Source organism: Pinus tabuliformis, chromosome 2_1, assembly GCF_031772625.1.
Source record: "Pinus tabuliformis cultivar Carrire ecotype Pingquan chromosome 2_1, CPIR1, whole genome shotgun sequence".
NCBI lineage: Eukaryota > Viridiplantae > Streptophyta > Pinopsida > Pinales > Pinaceae > Pinus > Pinus tabuliformis.
In genome coordinates this window covers 627,906,960-627,932,076 of record NC_142299.1, presented here as the reverse complement: position 1 = coordinate 627,932,076, position 25,117 = coordinate 627,906,960, and the positions used below count along the sequence as shown (strand labels likewise).

Genomic DNA, 25,117 nt, shown 5'->3' with positions numbered 1-25,117 from the left:
TCCTAGACATTGAATGCTGGAGATCTATTGATAGCATATACTACGGTAGAAACTGCTTCAACCCAATATTTATTGGAAAAATTCTTCTCACGAAGCATACATCTAGAAATATTCATGATTGACTAGTTTTTCCTTTCTACTACTCCATTCTATTATGAGTTTATCTTGTTGTGTTATGTATGATGATTCCTTATTGTTGACAAAAAGCTTTGAAGTGGAGCTGTATTCTCCTCCTCTATCTAACTTGAGTACTTTTAAAGGATTTCCACTTTGCTTTCTTGATTCTACTTTGAACACTTTGAATCTTGAGAAAGTATCATATCTATTTTTGAGAAAATAAACCCATATCTTCCTGCTATAATCATCAATGTAGGTCAAAAAACAAAGACTACCACTAACGGATTATGTCTGCATTGGGCCACATATATCTGTGTGGACTAGGTCTAAGGTTTCTTTTGCTCTAGAGGAGGATGTGGGAAAGCTATCTCTTTTATGCTAAGATAGAATACAAATTTCACAATTACAATCTTTTTCCTTCACAACAAAGAGACAAATGACCATAATTTGTTTCTATAAAATACTTCAACTCTTGAAGGGAATATGCCCATACCTAGAATGTTGTAATTGTAATCATTTATCCTTGACACATTGTGTGCAAACGACTGTGATAAATTTCGACTTGTAAGAGTTAATGGAAACATCCTACTTTTGGTTTTTTCAACTTTTGCCATCAGTCTTCTATTGGGAGGTTTGTCATAGATATAACATGTGGTCCCTTGGAATATTACATCATAACCATGTTCCATCAATTGACCTACACTAATGAGATTATGCTTTAGATGTGGAACATAATAAACATCGGGTATATATTTATGTTGATTATGTTTAGTAAGAACATGGACAATACCTTTCCCTTCAGCTTTAATATGGGAACGATCTTCAAGAGTAATTTCAAATGTTATGGAAGCATCAATGCAAGAAAGTGATTTTTTTACTTGTCATATGAATGCTGCAACCATTGTTCAACAACCAAAGGTCCTCATTGTGACTGTCTTCATAAAGATGACAAGAAAGAAACATCGTTTCAGAGGATTCTCCTTCATTGTTGGAGAGATGAACACTGCCTCTTTGTTAATGTGACTGTTTCTCTTTTCATTAATGTTCATAATGCCCAAATTTCTTGCAGTAGTAGCATTGAACATTAGTTTTTCTCCATGTTCTACTTCTTTGTGTTTGGTTTTGTGAAAGTATTGATTGCTCTGTTGCATGATGATGCTCTAATCTTCCTTTGCCTCTACCTCTGTCTTGCTTGCTGCTACCTCTATATCCTCTGCCTTTGCCTCTGCCAACAGAGACTTGTGCTTTGAAAATTTGTTCCATGGAATCATCTCCCAGGTTAAGTCATGTCTCATGTGATAGCACTGATCTAGTCAACTGTTCTACTGATAGAGTTGTAAGATCTTTGGATTCGAGAATGGCTATGACAACCATGTCGTATTTCTTTGGTGTTTTTTGAAAGAATTTTTCAATCTATCTTCTGATCCAAAATGGTTTCACCAATAAGTTTTATTTGATTGACTATGCCCATGACTCTAGTCATGTACTGATCAACATTCTCATGTCAATCATCTCCAGGGCTTTGAACTGAGCCCGTAATGTCTGCAATTTATCAGTCTTCACTATATCATTACCCGGATATGCATATTTCAAAATATCACAAGCTTCTTTTTTTATTGATGCTCTGGTTATCTTGTCGAAGAAAGAGTCATCGACTAGATTTTGTATCCAACATTTGGCTCTATTTTCTTTCTTTCTCAGTTCAATAGATGCATTCCTCTAATTATTGATCATTGTTTCCAATGCTTCTTGGGTTGGCTCTACATAAGCATTCTAAAGTGTATCCCAAAACGCTTGGACTTGCAGAAATATATATTTTTTTTGTAAAGATCAAAACTCTAATTTTACCAAACAAACTCAATATTTGTAACAAAGAGTTAAAAAAAACAATTTTGTAAAAACAGAATTCCATTTTTATAATCTCCTTTTTTTTCAAAACTTTAAAAAATCTCTTTTTCAAAACTTAAAAAAAAAACACTTTGAAAAAATAATACATAACCCTCTAAAAAAAACCTTGAATAAAAACTCTTTTTGTTTCCATAACAAAGCCCCTTTTTTTTTAAATTCTCCATAAAATGCGTTTAAAAAAACCTTTAAAAAATGGACTCTTTCGATTCTCAATTAATAAGCTTCGGGGCTCATTAAAAAAATGGATCACCGTTTTAAAGAAAATCCTGGACCTTTTAAAATTCATGGAACGTTCCTTTGAACGATGGACCATTCGATTTTTCCAATGAAATGTACTGGTCTTGATTTTTATGGGCCGTGAAACTACGTCAACAAACTTTAAAAAATACCTTAGGTTGACTTGCCATGTTGTGTGATTTTGGCAGTTTCCTTTGTTCTTTTCCATGTTGGGTGCAGGGGTGCGATGGCCATTCTGCAAATTAAAAACAAAAAATATAGCTGGCTGGCTTGCAGCGTGGTTCCTCCTCCACTTCAAGCTCAAGTCCTCGAGCTCCTCTTGTACTATGATAGTCTTTTGGGTTTACAGATAAATTTCAAATATTGTTTTTATCGGATCCTTGTGCAATTTTATGCTCTGATACTATGATAGAAAATGCGGAGGTGAAACATAGAGAGAAATTAATTCGAAATTGGGAATGTAGCCAACTATTTTTTTCATTTTTCAAAATCATTTAAATAAATTACATCAAAAAATACATATAACATTAATAACGAGAGAAAGTCCCAACTAAAACTTAACTAATTCAAACTAAATCTAAATTGACTTACGAGCTGGCAGATAGTGAAATTCAATATCTCAATAGAATCCATGAGCACAACTCTCCGTACATGAAGTTGACACTGTGGTTGGTAGATAGGGTTTCCTCACTACATTATCAAAGTTACACTTAGTTGTGTTCAAAAAGATGAAGCTCACTGATTGAGTCCAAATAACTCACTTAGCTATGTTCAACAAGGTGCAGCTCACTGGTTCCGACCAAATTTTGTCATGGCGGCATGTGTTCTCACTGTGCATCGATTAGAGAGCTTTGTGGGAGGAGTAGTTAAGGAGTCAAAACCTTGGAACTTAGACCAGGAAAGTTAAAGAAGGGCATTGTTGGTTATAGGAGCACGATTCGCATGCAAAGGAGGAGGATACAACCTAATGTTCTATGCTAGGAACTCTTATACAAGAAGATGTTTAGTCATAGCACCAACACGAACTTGCAGTGTTTCAAAATATCTGCATTGAATTTCACGGGAAGATCGTACACGAAAAACCGTAGACTCCTGTGGATATCATCGGTGAGGGGCGTTGAGAATTGGAGTGGAGAGGCATCCATTGGCACACTAGAGTGAACGTCGGCAATAAGAAATGTGTGTAATTCATTTATTTATTGTATCGTTTGTGTAATGCTTTTATATGTTGTTGTTGGTAGACTCAAGGGAAGGAGCAGAGAGCATTCTACTTTGGGAAGAGAAGATTTGTTACTCATTTTAATTCCAGGGTAATTCTTCAAAGCCTCGGAGCTATTTCATTCAAAAAGGAGATTGTAAGAGCAATGAGTTTGAGGAGAGAAATGAGGTGATCCCACGCATCATTACTCTTCAATGATGGAAAATGGGTCACTGCCCAATGCATTCCTGATGCCCTCATTGTCCACATTGGCGACCAAGTCGAGATATCGAGCAACGAGAAATTCAAGAGTGGGTTGCACAGAGGGATGGCGAACAAAGAGAAGGTGAGGATTTCGTGGGCAGTGTTCTACGATCCACCAAAAGATTCCCTAATCGGACCAATGAAGGAAGTGGTGGACGAGAACAGCCCTCCATTGTTTCCGGCGAAGACCTTCCAACAACACACCGATCATAAGCTGTTATGCTGCTTATTGAAGATTAAGTCGAGGGGTTTACCTCTGATTTGTGTTATCGATTGTTATTGGAAGAGGCGTGGAGGAGCAGAGGGGATGCCTGGAGAAGCGGTCAACATAGAGTGGTGTTGCTTTGTTTGGCGCCTGCTGTGTTGATATTGGTGTTGGTTTAATACGACATTGAAGAGCCGATCTGTCACCCTGTTCCATGGAGACATCGGATTATGTGTGTTGATGTTGGAAATAATAATCCCAACCACCGCAATAAACTGCCTGACAGCAGCCATACTTGTCACAGGTATTTTTGCAGGTTGTGTGGTTAAAGATAGAAGCACTAAAGCTAGACACGAACCATTCAAACTCAACAAAGGCATTTAAAGAAGTTATGTACTTTGGTAAACAAATATGCCCAACCATTCATTCAACAACCTTTGCCCACACTCCAAAAACACGTGCGCAAGTGTGGAGAGAGTAGAGAGAGTAAGAGGTAAGAAAAAGGGCAAGTCTCTGTGGAGAAAATGCTAGAGAAATTTTTGGTGAGTACGTGAAAACAACAGTTACTCTTATTTACTGTGTGTTATTCTGCGTAAGCTTAAATCACTATAACTTTTATTTTACTTTATGAATGAGCGGCAGTCTCATCTAAATGTATTTCATGTTTTAGAATTCAATAATAAGTTTTATTTTGTTGCTCCAAAACCTACTTCCTCTTTTTTGTTGTGAGTAAATATTGTTCATAAGTCTCTGAAATAGCTGCCGTGCAGGAAATCCAAGTCTGGGAAATAGCCTCGCAGTGCGCAAAGTAGCTCTGCGAAATCAGCTTCGCGAAAGTAGCTTGGCGAAAGTCATAACTCTCTGCCTCTCCCGTCTGCGAAAACGAAAATTAAATTCCTAAATTTTTCTAACATGGTATGAGAGCAGGTTAAATATTGTTAGTGTAAAAACCAGTGTTTTTACTAACAGTGAAAATTGTTTTGAGTGCGGATTGTGTTTAGCATATTTACTAGCAAGTAGAAAGTTTTTTTTAGGCTCAGAAATGGCAACATCAAGCACAAGCTTGACTAATCCTAAAATACCTCAGTTTAGTGGCAAAAATTATGATTATTGGGCTATTACAATGAAGGCCCTATTTTCTTCTCAAGATATTTGGGATTTGGTGGAGAATGGTTTCCAAGAACCAGTAGATGCAGCAGCATACAATGCCTTATCTTAACAAGAAAGAGATGTGTTAAGGGACAACGGAAGAAGGATTCAAAAGCCCTGTTCTATATCTTTCAAGCAGTTCATGAAAGTATTTTCCTAAGGGTTGCAGCATCAACGAAGTCCAACCAAGCATGGGACACCCTCCAAACAACCTACCAAGGCATGGAAAAAGTCAAAACAACAAAGCTGCAAATATTGAGGAGATACTTTGAAACATTTTGTATGAAAGAGTCTGATAATATATACTCGTTTTTTACACATGTAAGTGGGCTAGTTACTCAAATTAGGTCTCATGGTGAGACACTTGAGGAAAGAAGAATAGTTGAGAAAGTTTTGAGAAGTTTGCCAGCAAGGTTTGATGCCATTGTTGTGGCCATAGAAGAGACAAAGGATCTCTCACAGTTCTGAGTGGATGAGCTTAATGCATCACTAATTTCTCATGAACATAGATTAAATAGAGCAACAAGCTCCTCATTGGAGCATGCCTTTAAGACACAAGTATCATTTGGTCAAGGTCGAGGCAGAGGAAGATCATATGATAGAGGAAGAAGAAGAAGCCACACAGAGGTGGAAGAAGTAGCCCTTCAAGCTCAAATGGAAGAGGCAGAAATCAACATCCAAGTCAAAGCCCAAGCCAAAATCAAGCACAAGGTCAGAGGTATGATAAATCTCATGTTCAATGTCATTACTGTAAGAAGTATGGTCATTACGCAAATGAATGTAGAAAGAAGCAATATGACATTAGTAACAAACTAAGTGTAAATTTCACAAGAGAAAATCAGAACCATGATAGCATGTTTTTAGCTTGTAATGAAGCACAAGAAAAATAGAGTGATATATAGTATCTAGATTCAGGGTGTAGCAACCACATGTCAGGAAACATAGAAATGTTTTTTTATCTAGATGAAAGTGTGAAATCTGAAGTGACATTAGGGACTGATAGCAAAGTCTCTATCATGGGAAAAGGAAAAGTTAATATCCTAACAAAGAAGGGGGAGAAGAAATACATCTTTGATGTTTACTTTGTCCCCGGTCTGAAACATAATCTCATGGGCATTGGACAGCTCATGTAGAAAGGCTATAATGTCTTCTTCAAAAATGATGTGTGTACAATTTTGGATAGGCCTCCAAGCAGGTAGCTGATTTCAATGGTTCAGATGACAAACAATAGAATGTTTCCCTTAAAGATAAGATTAGATTTGAAAGAAGGTGCACAAGCACAATTATCATTGGACTCACAAGAGGATGGAAGGAAAAAGGTAGTTGTCACACAAGTATACTTTCAAGCAGAGGTAAAAGATGAAAACTAGTTATGGCACTTGACATTTGGACATCTCAACTTTGGAGGTTTGAATCTATTGTATAGGAAAGGCATGGTGAAGGGTTTACCACTCATAGAAAAACTAGATAGCATATGTGAAGGATGTATCTTGGGCAAGCAACACAGAGAGACATTTCTAGCAAGAAAGTCAATGAGGGCAAAGGCACCTTTGGAGATTGTCCACTCAGATTTATGTGGACCAATGCAGACACCATCAATTGGTGGCAGTCACTATGTACTGACCTTCATAGATGACTACACAAGGAAGACATGGGTCTTTCTCCTAAAATAGAAAAGTGAAGTGTTTGAGCGCTTTCGCCAATACAAGGCTCTTGTTGAAAAGCAAAGTGGACACTACATCAAAGTCCTTAGGATTGACAGAGGTGGAGAATACATGTGAAATGACTTCCTTCAATTTTGTAGGGAGCATGGAATTCACAAGCAGTTTACAACAAGATATACACCGCAGCAAAATGGTGTGGCAGAAAGGAAGAATAGGACCATTATGGAGATGGCAAGGAGTATGTTGAAGGCAAAGCATTTTCCAAATGACTATTGGGCTGAAGCTGTCACTTGTGCAACATATATCTTGAATATATTTCTAATAAAAAGTGTCCAGACCATTGTTTCTGAAGAGGCATGGAGTGGAGAAAAGAAAAATGTCATTCACATGAGAGTTTTTGGATGTGTGGCTTATGCACATGTCCTAGATGAGTTGAGAAAGAATTTGGAGAGCAAGGGGGAGAAATGCATATTCGTTGGATACAGCGATGAATCCAAGGTATACAAAATCTACAATCCATTAACCAAGAAGGTCATAATCAGTAGAGATGTGGAGTTCATAGAAGAGGAAGCATGGGATGGAAGTTTAGAAAAGACAATCAATGTCAAAGCATGCATACCACATGAGGACAGAGAGGAATTAGCAGCAGCAAGTAATTCTTCAACAGTGACTCCCTCTACTCCTATTCAAGCGCAGCAAAGCAAGAAACAAGCAATGCCATCAACAAATAATAGGACAGTTTCGCGCAGCCAAGCAAGTGCTTCTCCAAGCACATCGCGAAGCGTGACACCAAGTGACATATCAAGCCCATCTTCAGCAAGCACAAGAAGACCAAAGTTCAGAAATTTAAATGAAATTTATGAGCAAGATGAAGTTGATAGTAGCGCAGGTCTGAATTCCTTATTTGCATTATTTTGTCACGTAGATGACCCAATCCACTTTGAAGATGCAATCAAAGAAGAAAAATGGGTTGCGACAATGGAGGAAGAAATATAAACAATAGAAAGGAATGAGACATGGGAGTTAGTGAGCCTTCTGAAAGGAAAACATGTTATTGGGGTAAAGTGGGTCTATAAGACCAAAAGCAACACTGAGAGAAAGATTGAAAGGGAAAAAACAAGGCTAGTTTTCAAAGGATACAAGCAACAACATGGAAGAGATTACGCAGAGATGTTCGCAGCAGTTGCGCGGATGGAGACAATGTGCACAGTTGTGGCGATTGCCGCGTAGCATAAATGGATAGTGTATCAGATGGACGTAAAGTTAGCGTTCTTGAATGGAGTGCTGAAAGAGGAAGTGTATGTCGCGCAACCACCTAGTTATGAGATTGTAGGCCAAGAAGACAAAGTATATAAGTTGAAGAGAGCTCTTTATGGGTTGAAGCAAGCACCACACACATGGTATAGCAGGATAGATGCTTACTTGTTGGACAATGGTTTTGACAAATGTGACGGTGAGCCTACTCTCTACATCAAAGAGAGTGAAGGTAAGATTTTCATTGTCATCTTATATGTAGATGATTTGATATTTATAGGTAGTGATGATTTCATCATCACTGATTTCAAACAAGTCATGAAGTGTGAGTTTGAAATGACTGACTTGGGATTGCTAAGATATTTTCTAGGCATAGAAGTGAAGCAAATAGAAAATGGCATTTTTATCTCTCAAGCAAAATATGTGGTAGAAATTTTGGAGAGGTTTAAAATGCAGAACAACAAGTCTGCACCAACTCCAACTGTCATAGGGTTGAAGTTGAGCAAAGAAGATTGCAACAACAATGTCAATCTAGCATTATACAAACGCATGATATGCAGCCTGACGTATTTGATCGCCACTAGGCCAGATATAATGTATGCAATAAGTTTGGTGTCAAGGTTCATGGAGACACCCAAGGAGACACATTGGCAAGCAGTGAAAAGGATTCTGAGGTATGTCAATGGGACAAAATAGTATGGCATTTTGTACACAACAACGAATGATTTTAGGCTGGTTGGTTACACTGACAGTGATTGGGCAGGCAGTGTCGATGACAGAAAGAGCACGTCAGGATATGTTTTTCATTTGTGTTCCAGAGCCATTTCGTGGGCCTCCAAGAAGCAGCCAATAGTGTCACTGTCAACAACAGAAGCTGAATATGTGGCAGCAATAGCAGTAGCATGTCAGGCAGTTTGGATGAGAAGGATGTTAAGGGATCTCCATCATGACTAAGAGGGCGCGAAAACTATTTTCTGCGACGACACCTCAACAATTTCATTGTCAAAGAATTTTGTCTTCCACAAGAGGACCAAACATATTGATGCTAAATATCATTTTATTAGAGAGTTGATTGACAATGATGAAATTGTGTTGTAGCACTGCAGGTCACAGGAACAATTTGCTAATAGTTTCACAAAGCCATTGGTAGGTGAAAGTTTTGTTTATCTCAGAAACTGTTTGGGAATTGTCAATGGCGGCAGTTGTGATTAAGGGGGATTGTTGGAAATAATAATCCCAACCACCACAATAAACAGCTTGACAGCAGCCATACCTGTAAGACGTATTTTTGCAGGTTGAGTGTGTGCTTGAAGATAGAAGGACTAAAGCTAGATGCGAACCATTCAGAAACTCAACAAAGGAATTTAAAGAAGTTATGTACTTTGGTAAATAGATATGGGCAAGCATTCATTTAGCAACCTTTGCCCACACTCAAGAAACACATGTGTGTTTTTGAACAAACTCAACAACAAAATCACATTAATTATATTTCTTTGTCATGAATTAAATGTAAAATTGTATGTTGAGTTATATATGAATGTAAGATTCATTTTGATAGTAGTGTAGAGAGAGTAGAGAGAGTAAGAGGTAAAAAAAAGAGCGCAAGTCTCTGTGGAGAAAATGCTGGAGAAATTTTTGGTGGGCGTGTGAAACAACAATTACTCTGTTTTACTGTGTTATTTTGCGTAAGTTCAAATCACTATAACTTTTGTTTTACTTGATGAATGAGCTGCATTGTCATCTAAATGTATTTCATGTTTTAGAATTCAATACTAAGTTTTTATTGTGTTTCTCCAAAACCTACTTCCTTATTTTTGTCGTGAGTAAATATTGTTCATAAGTCTCTGAAATAGCTGCGCGGTGCGCGAAATCCAAGTCTAGGAAATAGCCTTGTGGTCCGCGAAGTAGCTCCGCAAAATCAGCTTTGTGGTGCGCAAACCTAGTTTCACGAAAGTGGCTTCGCAAAAGTCATAACTCTCTACCTCTCCCCTCCGCGAAAACGAAAATTAAATTCCTAAATTTTTCTAACAGTTGAACTCCACTAAGGCCTAGAGCTGAAGGTCTGGTGGCAGCCTGAGGAAGATGACTGCCCTTTAGTGAAGTTTGTTGATAATTTCTTGCTAGTTGGCTACTGAGTGTGCCTGAGGAAGTTGAGCGGAAGAGGCATCGAGCCTTGCGTTGCTCAGGTGTTGTGCTATTATGGATTGAGAGCAGTTGCTCCGACTACATGCTGCATTGAGATCTACTGAAGGACCACTGGGCCAGATTTGCATGTCAGTATCAGATCCAAGGGTGTGAAAGATTTTGTGTTCATAGTTGTAGGTAGAACCACTGTCTGATTACTGGTGGTGATGATGTTTTGTTGATACCCATAAATCAGGCAAGGGCATTGTTTCTATGAATGATAATGTCCTAAAAAAAGTTACAATTTATTGTTTGATTTATAATTTTTCCTGATAATGTGAATGACATAAAGATAATGATAATGTAATAGTGAAGCTCTATCATTCACATTATCAGTCTTTAGTGAAGCTCTAATTTAATAGAAAAACTATTGATGCAATTGCACATTATTTTTTACCATTTTTCCAGCCATCTCTTTGACTATCCTTAAAATTCCACCATGGGAGACCTTTTTTTGACTACATTTTTGGTTTATAATTGGTATTTTATAATTGGAGAATTACACTCTGTACATTTAGGAATTTTGTACATGTATTTCCACTTCGGGAAATTTAAAATACATATAATTAATTCAAGTTTTGAGAGTTGTTATTATAAATTGTCTTTTGAAATTTTATGGTATTTATTATTTTAATTAAATTTAATTTTTGACATATTAAATAGTATATATTACTATAATAAAAATAAAAGTTTGAAAAAGAGTAAACTATTAACAAATATGTGAGTAAAAAGGAATATTTAACCTTACCAATTTACATATCTAACTATCTCATAGTATACACATATGGGTTATGCAACAAGTAATTAAATCGAGAGCTTTATTAATCAAATTTCATTTTTGTGATAGTTATTCATGGGTGTATATGGCATCAAGAAATTTGTAAAATGAATGAGATGGAATATATTTTCTCAACATACTTATAGAGTAGGAAGCTCTTAAATGTATATGTGAATATTTTTTAAATGGGAGATCCTCCTCTGCTTTCCATTAAACAACATGGGTGTATATAACATCAAGAAATTTGTAAAAAGAATATGGAATATATTTTCTCAACTTAATTACAAAGTGGGGAAGCGTTTAAATGTTTATGTAAAGAGCTTTTAAGTGGAAGATCCTATCCTCTTTTCTTCTCTTCTCCGTGGTTACACTTTTCATTGAATAACTTGGTAACTTTATAGTAAAGAACAACCTGCAAATAATAAATATTATTCATTAATATTAATTTGAATCAAAATATATTAATCCTTGTGAAAACAAAATTGTATGAAAGAAAATTTAAATCAGTGGAAAAGATTAAAACTTACATATTTAGCATCAAACCAATGTATTGTACTTGAATAAATTGATATATAAAAATGGATTACCCTTCAATTGAATAGTCATATGAGATGTATAATTTTCCATAGAATTTGATTGCTATGGAAAAATCAAATTCTCTATTATAAATTATGGAAATAATTAGTTATCTTATAAAAAAAATCAAAACCCCTTATTATGTTACGGAAACATGATAATTTTATGTTAAAGCTCTTTATTATCTTAAAGATTTGTTGAATTAGACTGCAAGTTAACTTTCCAATTTTAAAAGTTAGAAAACACATACACATGGGTAAATTTTAAATATACCCATCAAATTGATGTTTTGAAAAATTATTTGAGAGTCATTAACAACTTGCAGATTTTAAAAATATTACTAAATTATGGTTAAAAAAGTGAAATAAGGGACCATAACCCACTCATCTTCAACACTCATGTGAGTCCTCAATTAGCTCAACCATATTAATAATAAAGTGATTACCTTAAAAAAATAAGTTGAAATACATCAACCATAGCCCACTAATCCTCACCACTAACCTGCACGACTAGCACAACCACATTAATAAAGTGGATGACATAAATAAAGTAGTTGAAAAACGCCAATAAAAATTATTTTCCATGTTCTATACATTTATCAATATCATTAAGAGATAAAAAATGACACCATCCATTTGATGTACAAGATACATATCCACTTATTTTAACTACTTTATTAATAAGGATAGATCCATCTTAAATACGGATCTAACATGAATAGAAAAAGATCCAATTTCTTCACCTACAAATTTTTATACGAGCCACCATTATTTAAATATTTTATATAATTATTTATTTTTTTTATTTTTAAATTTTTTATTTTAACCTACATAATCAAAAATTCAACTTTAATTAAACTCAATCATATTTAATTACAACTCAATCATATTAATATGTACTAAAAATAATTATTCATATCTAAAAAATCACAAACTTCCACAACATCCTTTGAGTTTCATTCCCAGATAGCATAAGAATTAGTTACTGCTATTAACGGAAGTAATAATGGGCTTCAGCGCGTGTAATAGAAATCAACTGGAACAAAAATGGCTTTCCGTTGCCGTAATCACATTGCTTGAAATTAATGCTAATAATAATGAGTTGCAACAGCTATAATAATAACAATGCTTGAAATCATATGTAGCCTGTAAGACTAATGAATTGCGGCAGGTGTAAGATCTGGTCGATATCTTGTAGGATAAGCATTTGCAATCAGCAGCATGCGAGCTTGCAATGACATATAGTGTGAATTCTTGGAACTATAACGAATCTTTCCATTTCCATACCATAAACGAAAGTCAAAAGCTAGTGATTTTTTACACAAAACATAGGAAGCATGGTTAAAATTAATGTGGTACCTTGAGCAAATATCAAACTGGAGTCGACTGAATGATGCGTACGTTTCAACGCAAAGGAAATTGCTGTGGAGGAATCCTGATGTAGCCTGGCTTATTTGTCAAAGCATTAACATTTGTTTCAACGCAAGCAATCATGATTCATGACTAAGAGGCTTCCTCGTTGCTTGTCCTCTGTACGTAGTGGAGAACCGACATTGGTGCAGTTACCATTATGGAACAAACAATCTATGCAATGCCGAGTCGAGTCATCGACCTTTATTAATAAACTTAATTGATGTATTGGCTCCACCAAGACACTTGACAAATGTGTTACCCTAACATAAGCTGCTTGGGTGATGTTCAATTGCCCGGCTGTCTCTTTTCCTCCTGTCAACGTCAAGCACTAACTTTGTATCTTGATCTTCCTGCAACTCAAATCAATACCCAACTTCACCAACTTCAGCCTCTGCTAACAACCTGTAACAACTTGAACGTAGACTAATCACTGAATTACATTTTCTAACAAATTTAACAACTTCAACGTAGACTAATCACTAAACTGGCTTCAATTGGTAATTTACATATATAAATAGTTGATCTCTTTTCTTTATATCTCATGTCAATTTTCTTCTCTCAAATCAATCAGGAGTCGCACATGCTTTCTACAGTTGGAAGCTGAAGACGAAACAGTGCAGTATAATACTAATACATTTGCTCTCTGTTGTGGTATTAGATATATCTAACCGCAATGGAAGTCTTTAATCAACATGTATGCGCCAGATTGGTTTTGATGGCCATATGGCTGACGTTGTTGACAGCTATGGCGTACGCGAAGCTACGCACCGAGACATTCGTTGTATGCCCTCTTACCTCCATTATTTTTCATTTTGTATGTAATTTGATTGGTGGGAAAGATGCAGCTTTGTTTCTTTCAAATTTGTGAGGTTCCCAGAAGAATCAATTAGTTTTTCGCTCATACGTCTCTATATATATCAATGTTGGTCTGAGCGGTTAATTAAATAATTAATTAGAAACCAAAAATATGATAACACAGGATTGATTTTAAGTGATAAAATTTTGACAGTGGGTCAAGGAAATATTCACGAGGTAAATAATTAGATCAACAATAATTTTGACATTCATCAATTTTATAAGAGCTTCCTCCATTACATAATTATGGTTTCGATATAAAACTAACTTAACAATAACTAACACAAAATTGTGGTGAAATTTCAACCATCAAAAATGAATTAATTAGATTGTCGAAAATAAAGATAAACTTAAAAGCCTCACAACTAGAATTGAAGAAAAGAGAGAAAGGTCACAACTAGAATTGAAGGTAAAAATGAGCCGAAGAAAGAAGATTCATTGTTCTCACAGCCAGTTTTCCAAAAAGACTGAACATTTGACTACATACATATACCAATACTTTCATTATTAAACTGACATGTCAATTCTTGATTCTTAAAATAATGCTTCCGATGTTGTTAATTCATCATTCAGCTTCAATCGACATCTGTAAAAAAGCTATGCGGGACGCACAATATAATCACCGTCAACGGCCAGTTTCCAGGTCCAACGCTCCATGTCAGGAATGGAGACACTCTTGTAGTCAAAGTGTACAACAACGCCCAGTATAACGCTACAATCCACTGGTACGTCTCAAACTCAGAGTGAATAAGATTTATATCAATGCATTTTACCGATCAGAGTAAATGTCATAGTAATTTTACAAGTGATCCTATTGTATTTGTAGGCACGGAGTGCGTCAATTCCGCACTGGGTGGTCCGATGGACCTGAATATATAACCCAATGCCCCATTCGCCCAGGACGAAGTTACACATACAGATTCACCATCACTGGTCAAGAAGGGACACTATGGTGGCATGCCCACAGTTCATGGCTTCGAGCTACTGTCTATGGAGCCTTGATCATCTCTCCAAGCCCGGGAGCCACTTATCCCTTTACCAGACCCCAGGGCCAGGTTCCCATTCTTCTCGGTAAGCTACCACTGATTCTATTTCTTAGGATGCCCGGTTAACAATGTGTTTGATTTAAATTCCAAGCCCTGTTTGCATTCACAGGAGAATGGTGGAATAGGAATCCTATGGATGTTGTGAATCAAGCAACCCGAACAGGAGCTGCCCCCAACGTTTCAGATGCATTTACTATAAATGGACAACCAGGCGACCTATACAAATGTTCTAGTTCAGGTACATTTCTATGCATCTAATAGACTAAAATTCTTTAACTATTTCGGAGTTTAATGGAGAATCTGAGCCAGTCTATCTAGAGATGTCTGCTAATGGCAAACGGTGGATGCAGATACCATTCGCGTTTCAATAAAGAGCGGGGAAACTAATCTTCTACGTGTTATCAATGCTGCACTCAATACTGACCTATTCTTCTCGGTAGCTAGCCACACAATGACAGTTGTGGCTGTGGATGCTTTGTATACAAAGCCTTTTCAGACGAATGTTCTGATGCTCGGCCCCGGCCAGACAACAGACGTACTTGTCACTGCCGATCAGGCTACAGGTAGATACTACATGGCTGCTCGAGCATATTCCAGTGGGCAAGGAGTTCCCTTCGATAACACCACAACCACTGCCATTTTAGAATACAAGGGAAGTTCTAGCAGTACATCACTTCCAACGGTGCCTAATCTTCCCGCTTATAACGACACCCAGACTGCCACTAGGTTCGCTAACGCTCTGAAAAGCTTGGCCTCACACGACCACCCGGTCTTTGTTCCTCAGAGTGTGGACCAGAATCTGTTCTACACCATCGGTCTAGGATTGATCAACTGTCCAGGACAGTCTTGTGGAGGTCCCAATGGATCAAGATTTGCAGCGAGTATGAATAACGCATCGTTTGTTCTCCCAACGACTTCTTCAATCCTTGAAGCTCAGCATTTTGGCATGAAAGGAGTATTCTCTGGAGACTTTCCCGACAACCCTCCCGTGCAATTCGATTATACTGCACAGAACGTAAGCAGAGGCCTCTGGTCCCCGGTGAAAAGCACGAGAGTAAAAATTCTCAACTATAACACGACGGTGCAGGTAATTCTCCAGGGAACGAACATCTTTGCGGGTGAAAGCCACCCTATCCATCTCCATGGGTATGACTTTTACATTGTGGGATCAGGGTTTGGTAATTATAATCCAAAAACAGATCCTCAGAAGTTCAACCTCGTCGATCCTCCTATGCGCAACACTGTGAACGTCCCGGTCAACGGCTGGGCTGCCATAAGATTCGTTGCCGACAATCCTGGTATGCATGGATTTTCTCTTTGTTTCTTTCTCACGTGTTGTCTGATTCCCTGATACTGGGTCCAGGTTGATAATGGTGATTATGTATGGCAGGAGCTTGGGTGATGCATTGCCACTTGGACGTGCACATAACATGGGGTTTGGCCATGGTTTTTGTGGTGAGCAATGGACCTAGCTCTCTTTTCAGTATCGAGTCGCCCCCATTAGATCTTCCGCAATGCTAAGGACAAATACCATACATACCTATGACAGATCGACTATATAAACAGAGAGTACTTTCTTATGAAAAAATATGGTCGTATAATTCCTCTCCATAGATTGATCAGGTTCAATCATATTGTTCGGTTAAAGTGAATCTATCAGTCGAATGTTTTCCTCTAGATCCGCCATTTTTGCATTTTCGCTTGTTCTGCAACCACACTCGATAGATATTTTGATTTTCCATCCTTTGTAAGGTCAATTTTGATCACCTTGGTCGAGTGTTCCCCGCAAAGAGTTCCATTCTGTGTATTCTTCTTAATTGAAAATCTTATCTGTAAACAGTTTCCATTCTGTGTATTCTTCTTAATTGAAAATCTGATCTGTAAACAGTTTCTCAAGGTAATGCTAATTTCTCAATAATTTAAAATGAAAATTAAGAATGTGTGCCACTCAGTGAGGAACAGTTCAAATTAGCAAAGCTAGGTAGACCTCCTTCCAAATGCTCTTTTATGTTAGGTGTGGTTATCTACATGTCCTATAATATTTGTTTGGAATTTAAATTTTTGAAGTTTTAACATTTTAATTATAATTTGGTGATAATTTTGTTTTAAGATTGTAATTGTTATTTGAATTATTTATCTATATCTATATATATATATAAAGTTTAGGAGTTTCTATTAATTCTACTAACATTTTGTAGAGATTCTCTCAAACTCACTTCTACCAGATTTATTAGGCATGAGAAAATCACTAAAACTAGTAAACAATAAATAATACATACCTATCAAGCATTACTGGATTCACGAGTAAGACCAAAAAACAACTAGAATCAAGAGACAATCCACAACCATCAAGGATATGACGAATTTATTGGAGGTTGGTTCTTCGGACAGGTTCTAGGGGATGATGGAGGCTGGAAGTCACATTGACCGTGCTTTTCCATATGCGCTAGTCTCCCTTCCATTCTCCCCAACTTCTCGTATATTCGTCTTTGACCCCTATGTAAGGTGACTAGACGATCCTGCATTTTCCATTGGTTACATTGCAGGTCATTCATAAAGCCAATTACTGCACTGCGATCATCACGATGGTCCCTGCTAAGTTTCTCCAAGAGAAGAGTCACATGTTTGAGTTGGCTATCGAAAGCATCCAATGGGGGGGAGCTCAAAAATCCCAATTGATTAAGCAAGATTTTGATCCACTGCTTCCCGAGGTCATGGTCTACCATCATGTGCTCCTCTCGTTGACCTCTCAGGGCGATACCACTTCTACCCTTGCCACGTTGTTGGAGTATATTATCAATTCCAGGCTCCACACAACTCCTTCCTCCACCTATCAATCACTTGGCTCCTTAGAAAAACCCCTCTTGCGTGCTTATCAGAACACTACGCCACCACGACACTACAGGTCTCCTAAGCTAGGTAATAATATAGCCCTTTTTAAATGCACACATTATTCCACCACGTCTCATAGAATAGTTAGTGACACTCACCAATAAAGCCACACCCCTAGCCTATGCCTTCAACCCTATATCAAGAGATAATAGAGGTGGCTTTTAAATAGAAACCAATAGCCCAATACACTTCAACACACTACCCTGTCCACAACACCCCGACTATGAAAAACCTCAGATTTCCAATGCATGCACTTGAAGGTGCTCTACATCACCGTCATGTACCAAACACAACTGGCCCAGACATGGGCGACACCACCACCTTTCCCACCCCGACTTTGGTAAAACCACCAACCACCTTCAACGAGGCTTGTTAACCCACTGATGATACTCCAACTAATCCAAAACACAACAATATACACCAAACAAAATCGAGCTTTCCCCAACCAGAAAATCCTAATACAAACATTGTAGAAATCACAACAGAACCAAGCATTGACTTGAAGAAATCTTACAAAGAGCTAGGGTAAGTATCGATCATCGAATTCCTTACTGCAATTAACCATGCAGAGGTCCCCAAGCACCAAAGTCTCCAATAAACTCCAATTTGAATGGTGACCAAGCCTGTCTATTCTAGGGTCCCAGGTTTTCTCTCCCTAGGTGGTCTCACAGAGTTTACCATATCATTGTCTCTCAACAAATAGTTCTGAGAGTTCATCATGCCAATGTTATTCCCAGGTCAACTCCAGTGACGCTCCAACCTACGCATGGATTACCAGACCTTCGCACAACACCCTACCTCCCATTCCAAAACTTGAATGACCAAACATGCTTGCGTGCATGCGATGCCATGCTTTGCATTCATTCATCAATGAAAATAATGGGGTGGCAACCCCAATCCCGTCATCACTCAATCTATACTATTAATAATTTTTAATTATATTTTTAATAAATTTAACAACAAACAATTAAACTCAAAACTATTAAATACTTAAGCTATCCTTATTTATAATGCAACAAAACTCAAACGATACAACAATCACAAAGAGGGATCACACTATCTTGATCGAGCACACCTACATATATATCCATGATTCAATTCACAAGATGCACACCATGGCTCTTATTAGCCCTTATCATTGTTCATTTGAGTGGGGAGTAAAGTGTAAGTAATTTTTAACAAGGGATTTGCATATTCCTCATATTAATGTTTTTAATTTAATTTAATTTATTGGATTTGTTTCTCAATTGATTTAAAATTTTTATTATCATTATATATAAATGCATATAATATTGTGATATAATGTTATTAAATATTTACTTTTAATTTTATTATTAAAAATGGAAGTACTTAGTTTTTGTTTTATGTAATCAAAATGTATTTATTAAATGTATCAGAAGGAGGTGGTGGTCCCCATAGGAGGATTTCACCTTGTTAATTTTTATTGTATATAAAATATTTCATCCTTTTACCATTTTTTAGTATCTTCATGTTTGCTCTTAGTTCCTTTATCTTTGTTGGCCAATTTACATGGTTGCTATCACTTTCTTTGCATAAGTATCTATGAATTTTATCTTAGTACTCTTGTCTTTGCTTCCAAATCTCCATGGTTTTTGTGTCTTACTTCTTACAAACACAATGACATACACCTTTTAATATATAGACTTTCATTACACCTTGAAACATGTGGACCAAATTGTTCTTATTGAAACTCATATTTGACCATACTATTAACTGTTGCTAGGCACTTCACAACTAGCTTCCTTGCTTTCTTTTAAAGCATTCACCTTTCGACATGCCCACTTTGTTGCTATTGGCACTACTTTGGCATTTGTGTCCACTTCAATTTCCTCAACTAAATGAATTTGAATGACTCTCCTACATGAGGACTCCATAGATGGAAAGATAAGATGTGTCGATATACACCTACATTACGAAAACATATTAAATTTAGAAGAGGTAAGGAAACAAGAATATATAACTCCCATTGGAATCTCCTCCTCTTTCTCATTGTGCCTTCAAAGAGAATGTAAGTAAAATACTTGATAAGGAAAAAGAAAAATCACCAAATATGTCATCCTTAATATGCTACTAATGTATACTTAATTTAACTAAAGCACACTTGAAATAAAATGCCTCAAATATAGAAAGTTAATGTCTATCAATGACTAATGATGGACCTTTGAGTTATGTCAAGGATATCTTGTCCCAAAGCTAATTGGGTCAAGGAAGGCCTTACTCTATATTTAGTGAACATGGTCCTTTAGTAGAGCTCCACCTTTGCCCCTTTCACTCCTTTTCCTATTATGCTCCTTCATGATATAACTCAAACTACCCACTTGGACAACCAAACTTCATTATCATTATCCACCATCATCTTGGATGGGACATGGAGTGGTGATATCATGAACATGGAATACGATGTCATGCGACCACATGGTCTATCATCCCACCATGTGCAAAGCGGAAGATGGAGCTCAATTTAACATAGCAATTTCATTGAAAAAATTATTATAATTATTAGTCTCCAATGCTCTGCTATATTAATTGAGTTTCAATTTTATCAAATGAACCCAAAAGCCTAATTACCTACCTTTGCATTGTAATCTAAGACTACTCTTATATCACTTGAAAATTACAACATTTTTGAGCATCCAATCCTCAAGTTTGAGAATAGTTTAACCTCGAGAGTATTGGTGGTTCCCTAATTTCTCAAAGACCATCAATGAAAGTTACTTGATATGGTACATATAAACAATGATGTGCTACAATTTTTTTTAAAGGAGGATTATGAGTGATTTAGGGATGTATTAAGATGAAATCACAATTATTCCATTCTATAATTTATTGCCAGTGTTATCCAATGATCATTTAGTAATTTTGGGCATTGTTGAAGGACATTTTGTTCATGGTTTGACACTTCAACAAACCAAAATCAATCAAACATTTCATTCATAGTTGTTCAATGCATGGTTGTAATGTCCCCTAATAATAATAAAAAAAATAATAAATAATATAATATAATATAATAAATTATAAATGATAAAGAAAAGATATTAATAGTAAATAAATAGTAAAAATTAAAGAAAAGATAATAATAGTAAATAAATTATAAATAATGAAGAGAATATAATAATAAATAAATATAATAGTAAATAATCATACTGAAGTTCTAAATAAATATATATAAAATTAAACTATAAAAGTAGTAAAAATAAGTAAAGTTATCAAAAAGTAAGATAAAATAAGAAAGAGTTAAACTAAGAAAACTATAAAAATAGTAAAAATAACTAAAGTTATCAAAAAGAAAAAAAGGAAAAAAATAAGAAAGAGTTGAATTAAGAAAAATATTAAATTAAGTAAAACTTAAAATAAAGAAATAACAGTTGCGTGTTGACACATGAAATATGTGCATGTGGACCATTTCCATGGTTTGATCTATTTAATGGATGATGAGGAAGATGATAGACGTTATTCCTTCATCTATTCTCTTGGGAGAAAAGAATTGTGAGACAAAAGATTCACTCGTAGTAGTACGTTGATTGAGGGCTCGAGGCTAGCCAACTGTAGAAAGATTACGTGCACCTGAGCCTACGGTTGGGTGGAGAGTCACCCCCAAAACTTTATTGCAATTAGTGGGATTCAAATAGCGCTCAACTATAAAATTATAAGGAATGTCATTGCTACATGTAAGTTGTCTTTACTCATATTTCTCAAAATTATATGCTAATTAGTTGAATAGAGATGTGTTGATTGTAAATCACATAATTGATCTAATTAGTTGTATATTTAAATTGTGGATTGTTACATATGGCATCAGAACTTATAATTCTAACTCTAAGAACCTATTAATATTTTTAAAATAATAATAAAATAATCTTTAAATTTAAAAATCTGACCAAAATTATTATTTTTAAAAGATCTATAAAACTAGAACAACACCTCCAAAATGTTATTTCATAACTTCATACAATTTTGTATTTAATATATATTACAAATATTAATTACTATATTGATATTTTTAAAATCTTTACCAATTTACTTATTGTTTTCGGCTTTCAAATTCCATCACAAAAGCATGGAATTACATATTTCATTGTATTTATATAAATATAGTGGAATGATGGGGATACAATAGAAACATGAAATTGCATATTTAGATGTATGTATATAAATACAATGGAAGATTAAGGATACAACATGTTTTTGGTTATGGTATAAAAATATTAAACAACCTAGAAGGAAATTAGGTAAGCAATGAGAACGATTTTCTGATTAGGACAATACATGTTTGTTTGACATGAAACAACTACGTGGTGTGTTTCATATTGACAATCTTAGGTACTTAAAGTAGTCAATCATATCCATCCAAAGTCCCTCATAGCGTCATAATTTGGCATTTTGATTTGAAAGGTTTATATAAACAAGGGAGCCACTGTCATAGCAGTAGTCCCTGCTGGGGTTGAGAAACTCCAGTTCAGCGTGCGGTATTCATATCGAATTGAATTCCTGCCACTTTCTTCAATTGTGTCTTTCCTGTTTCTTTGACTGTGTATTCTTTTTCACTTCTGGCTACCGCTCTGCATTGAACACACATCTCTGGCCATGGACTTTAGATCTTTAGATTGGCTCTTAGCTACGTGGAACACTTTTCCGGACATGGTCTTCAATTCTCTGGATCGGCTCTTGGATGCATGGCAAGGTTACATCTTCGAGATGGGTTTCTTGATGGGTTTCAAGGCAAGATGATGACTTCGTTTGTCACTCTTTAAAATGATCGTGTCACTTCTAGATTGCATCTATTCTGATCAGTGAAAATGTTGGAATGTACCGAAGAGGTACGCTCTTCGAACTTCTACTCACTAGAGCTGGCATCTGCACCACAATTACTTTTTGTGACGAAATGTATACGGCTGCTTAAGGTGGCATGTAGATTCTGTATTGGTGATTTTTCAACCATGGTCGTCTTCTATGATCCAACAGATACGTCAGAATGTCTTGCCTGCCCTTTCGGTAATGAAATGAATAATGTGGGATGCAGGATTTGTATTGTATTTCGAAGCTGCCTATGGCTACAATCTGAGGATGTTCATGGTGGCCTTTTAAACTGTGATTTCCCCTTGCTTTTAGTCTAACCATTAATTAGACTTTCATAGCCCATGTCATAAAAATATTTCATGAATTTGTATGTTTATTGCTAGGAACTAATTAAAAAACAAGCCAATAGGACAAGAGGCAATGGAAGCCTGAAATCCATCGAGGCAATGAAAACCTAAAAGCCATCATCATGAAAGTGTATGAGATTATTTTATTATAACATAACATAAAAGTAAGATTCAAATGTACATTATTTTATATCATTTTTAAAAATAAAATATCAGAGTTCACCTCCAGCATGTTTTACGATACTTTCATAATTTTTATAATTCTTCATACTAAGGGTTAAAGGGAATTCTTTATAGTTTTTGTAACACATTTTAATGACGATAACTTGGTTGCATAAATGAACTAAATGAAAGATGATAATGTTCTGTATAGAACACTCGTGGAATAGAAAACCCGGCCATTCAGACAACCGTCGAATAGAACACCCATATTGGGCATTTGGACACCCAGTGACAATGGAACCACTTGCATGTATTACATGTGTCGGTTCCTGAATATGTCACAATGAATCTACTTGCTTCAAAACAAGATGTTGTAGCATGCTGTAGCGGTTTTTGAGATCTAGTATCGGCAAGTTTTGTGCAAAAATTTACAGTGAAACATATGAATTCAATTGTATCTGATTAGAGCAAATGTTGTTTGATTTGAATCAGTTTCAACACGAGCCTTAGCTGGAATTCGTCAATTTTTGTTTCAGTATGTAGAAGGATTGTTAATTATGTAGAAATTGACATCCAACAGAAAAATGTAAGCAAACCCTAAAGCTAGCTAGAGCAATTACAGGTTGATTTTGATCAGATTCAATGCAAATTTAATCTGAGTATGTAACATTATGCATAATGAGTTGTGTGCGTTTGTTTTTCCATAAAAATCTTATGGAATGAATGGCGTTTTGCTCGGATTGGGTCTGTTACAAATGCTGGTCGGAATTCAAAGAATTGGCCTCTTAGGATGTGTAGTTACGGTCCATAGGTTTTGTTTTGGAGACTCATTGCTTCGGAACGTAAAGCCCTGGACAATTTGGGATATTTATTTTGTGCATATGCAGAATTTTTGGAATTCTTTGATTGAAAAGTAGGATTGTCATATTTGATGAAGAAATTATGTGAAATTCTTTTAGCTCGGAAACTTTGATTTAGGTTTGCGAGCGGAGGAAGCAGGGTTTAGGGCTGAACAGAACGATCGATTTTGTTGAGAAAACCAATAATTTTTGTCTCAATCATGGCTCTTTCTGTGGATCGTGAACCGTCTGTATTTTTCGGGTGAGCGCGATTTCATTCTACCTATTTTTTTTTTAAGTTTTTCGTGTAAATTTAAGGATCACTTGAAGAATGAACAAAATTGAATCATTAACAATTTTTATAGACAGGGTAGTCTGTAAGACCTTTAAGTTACAAATATGCCAATCTTATTTGTTTCTACTGGATAAATTATATCTATGCACTGTCATCGCACTAAGAGAAGCTAGGTGCTCGACAGCCTTGGTGGGGAGAGATCTTTAACACTTGGTTTATGTGTGTGTTTGGGCAAAGGTAAAGAGACGAGAAAAATAATAAGTCTTATTCTTTTAATTACAAGAATGTGCCTCTGTATTATATATATATATATATATATGTATGTATGTATGTATTAATAAATAAAAACAAATTTGGGAAAATAGTGGACTCCTAGGCTTGCATGCAAGCCACCTGTGTACCCTTTTCTTCTTTTGTAAATGATACTTGACCATCCTTCTTATCTCAGAGCATTGGCCCTAGTTGATCGACACTAAATCGTCTTCTAGCAGTGGATGGATTTGTTCTCAGTTTAGCATAATAAAAAATAAATTGAATAGGGGTGAAGTAACTAGGTAAAGAGCCTGTTGATAATTCGGTTCCTAACTGACTAAAAGCTTAGATTTCAGTGAGAGCTTGTTAATAGAAAAGTAGAAAAACGTTCAAACAGATAGAAGAACATGGTAACATATTGGACTATGAGCATTAACCATTAAACTTACCTCACTTGAAGCGATTCTCACAATCAATCATGTCTTTTTTGCAACAATTCTCATGCATGTCTTTTATGCTTTTTTTCTGTAGTATGTAGGATGATTATTGTACATATTTTTTGCAGCAACAACGATTCTCACTAATTGTTGCATGTCTTTTCTTTATGATATAGGATGATTATTGCAGGTCTTTGCTGTAGGATGAGTACCAAAAGAACCTTTTTT

General features: G+C 36.0%; 1 protein-coding gene across 1 annotated transcript; it reads left to right on the top strand.

The window, feature by feature from the left end:
- The first annotated feature begins 13,619 nt into the window (after positions 1-13,619).
- Positions 13,620-16,679, top strand: LOC149202108 (laccase-12-like). Its single transcript, XM_089399896.1, has 6 exons — positions 13,620-13,727; positions 14,375-14,526; positions 14,628-14,872; positions 14,957-15,085; positions 15,198-16,145; positions 16,238-16,679. Exons 1-6 carry the CDS (start codon positions 13,620-13,622, stop codon positions 16,366-16,368), a joined length of 1,713 nt encoding a protein of 570 aa, XP_089256022.1. The 3' UTR covers positions 16,369-16,679.
- Positions 16,680-25,117: the final 8,438 nt, after the last annotated feature.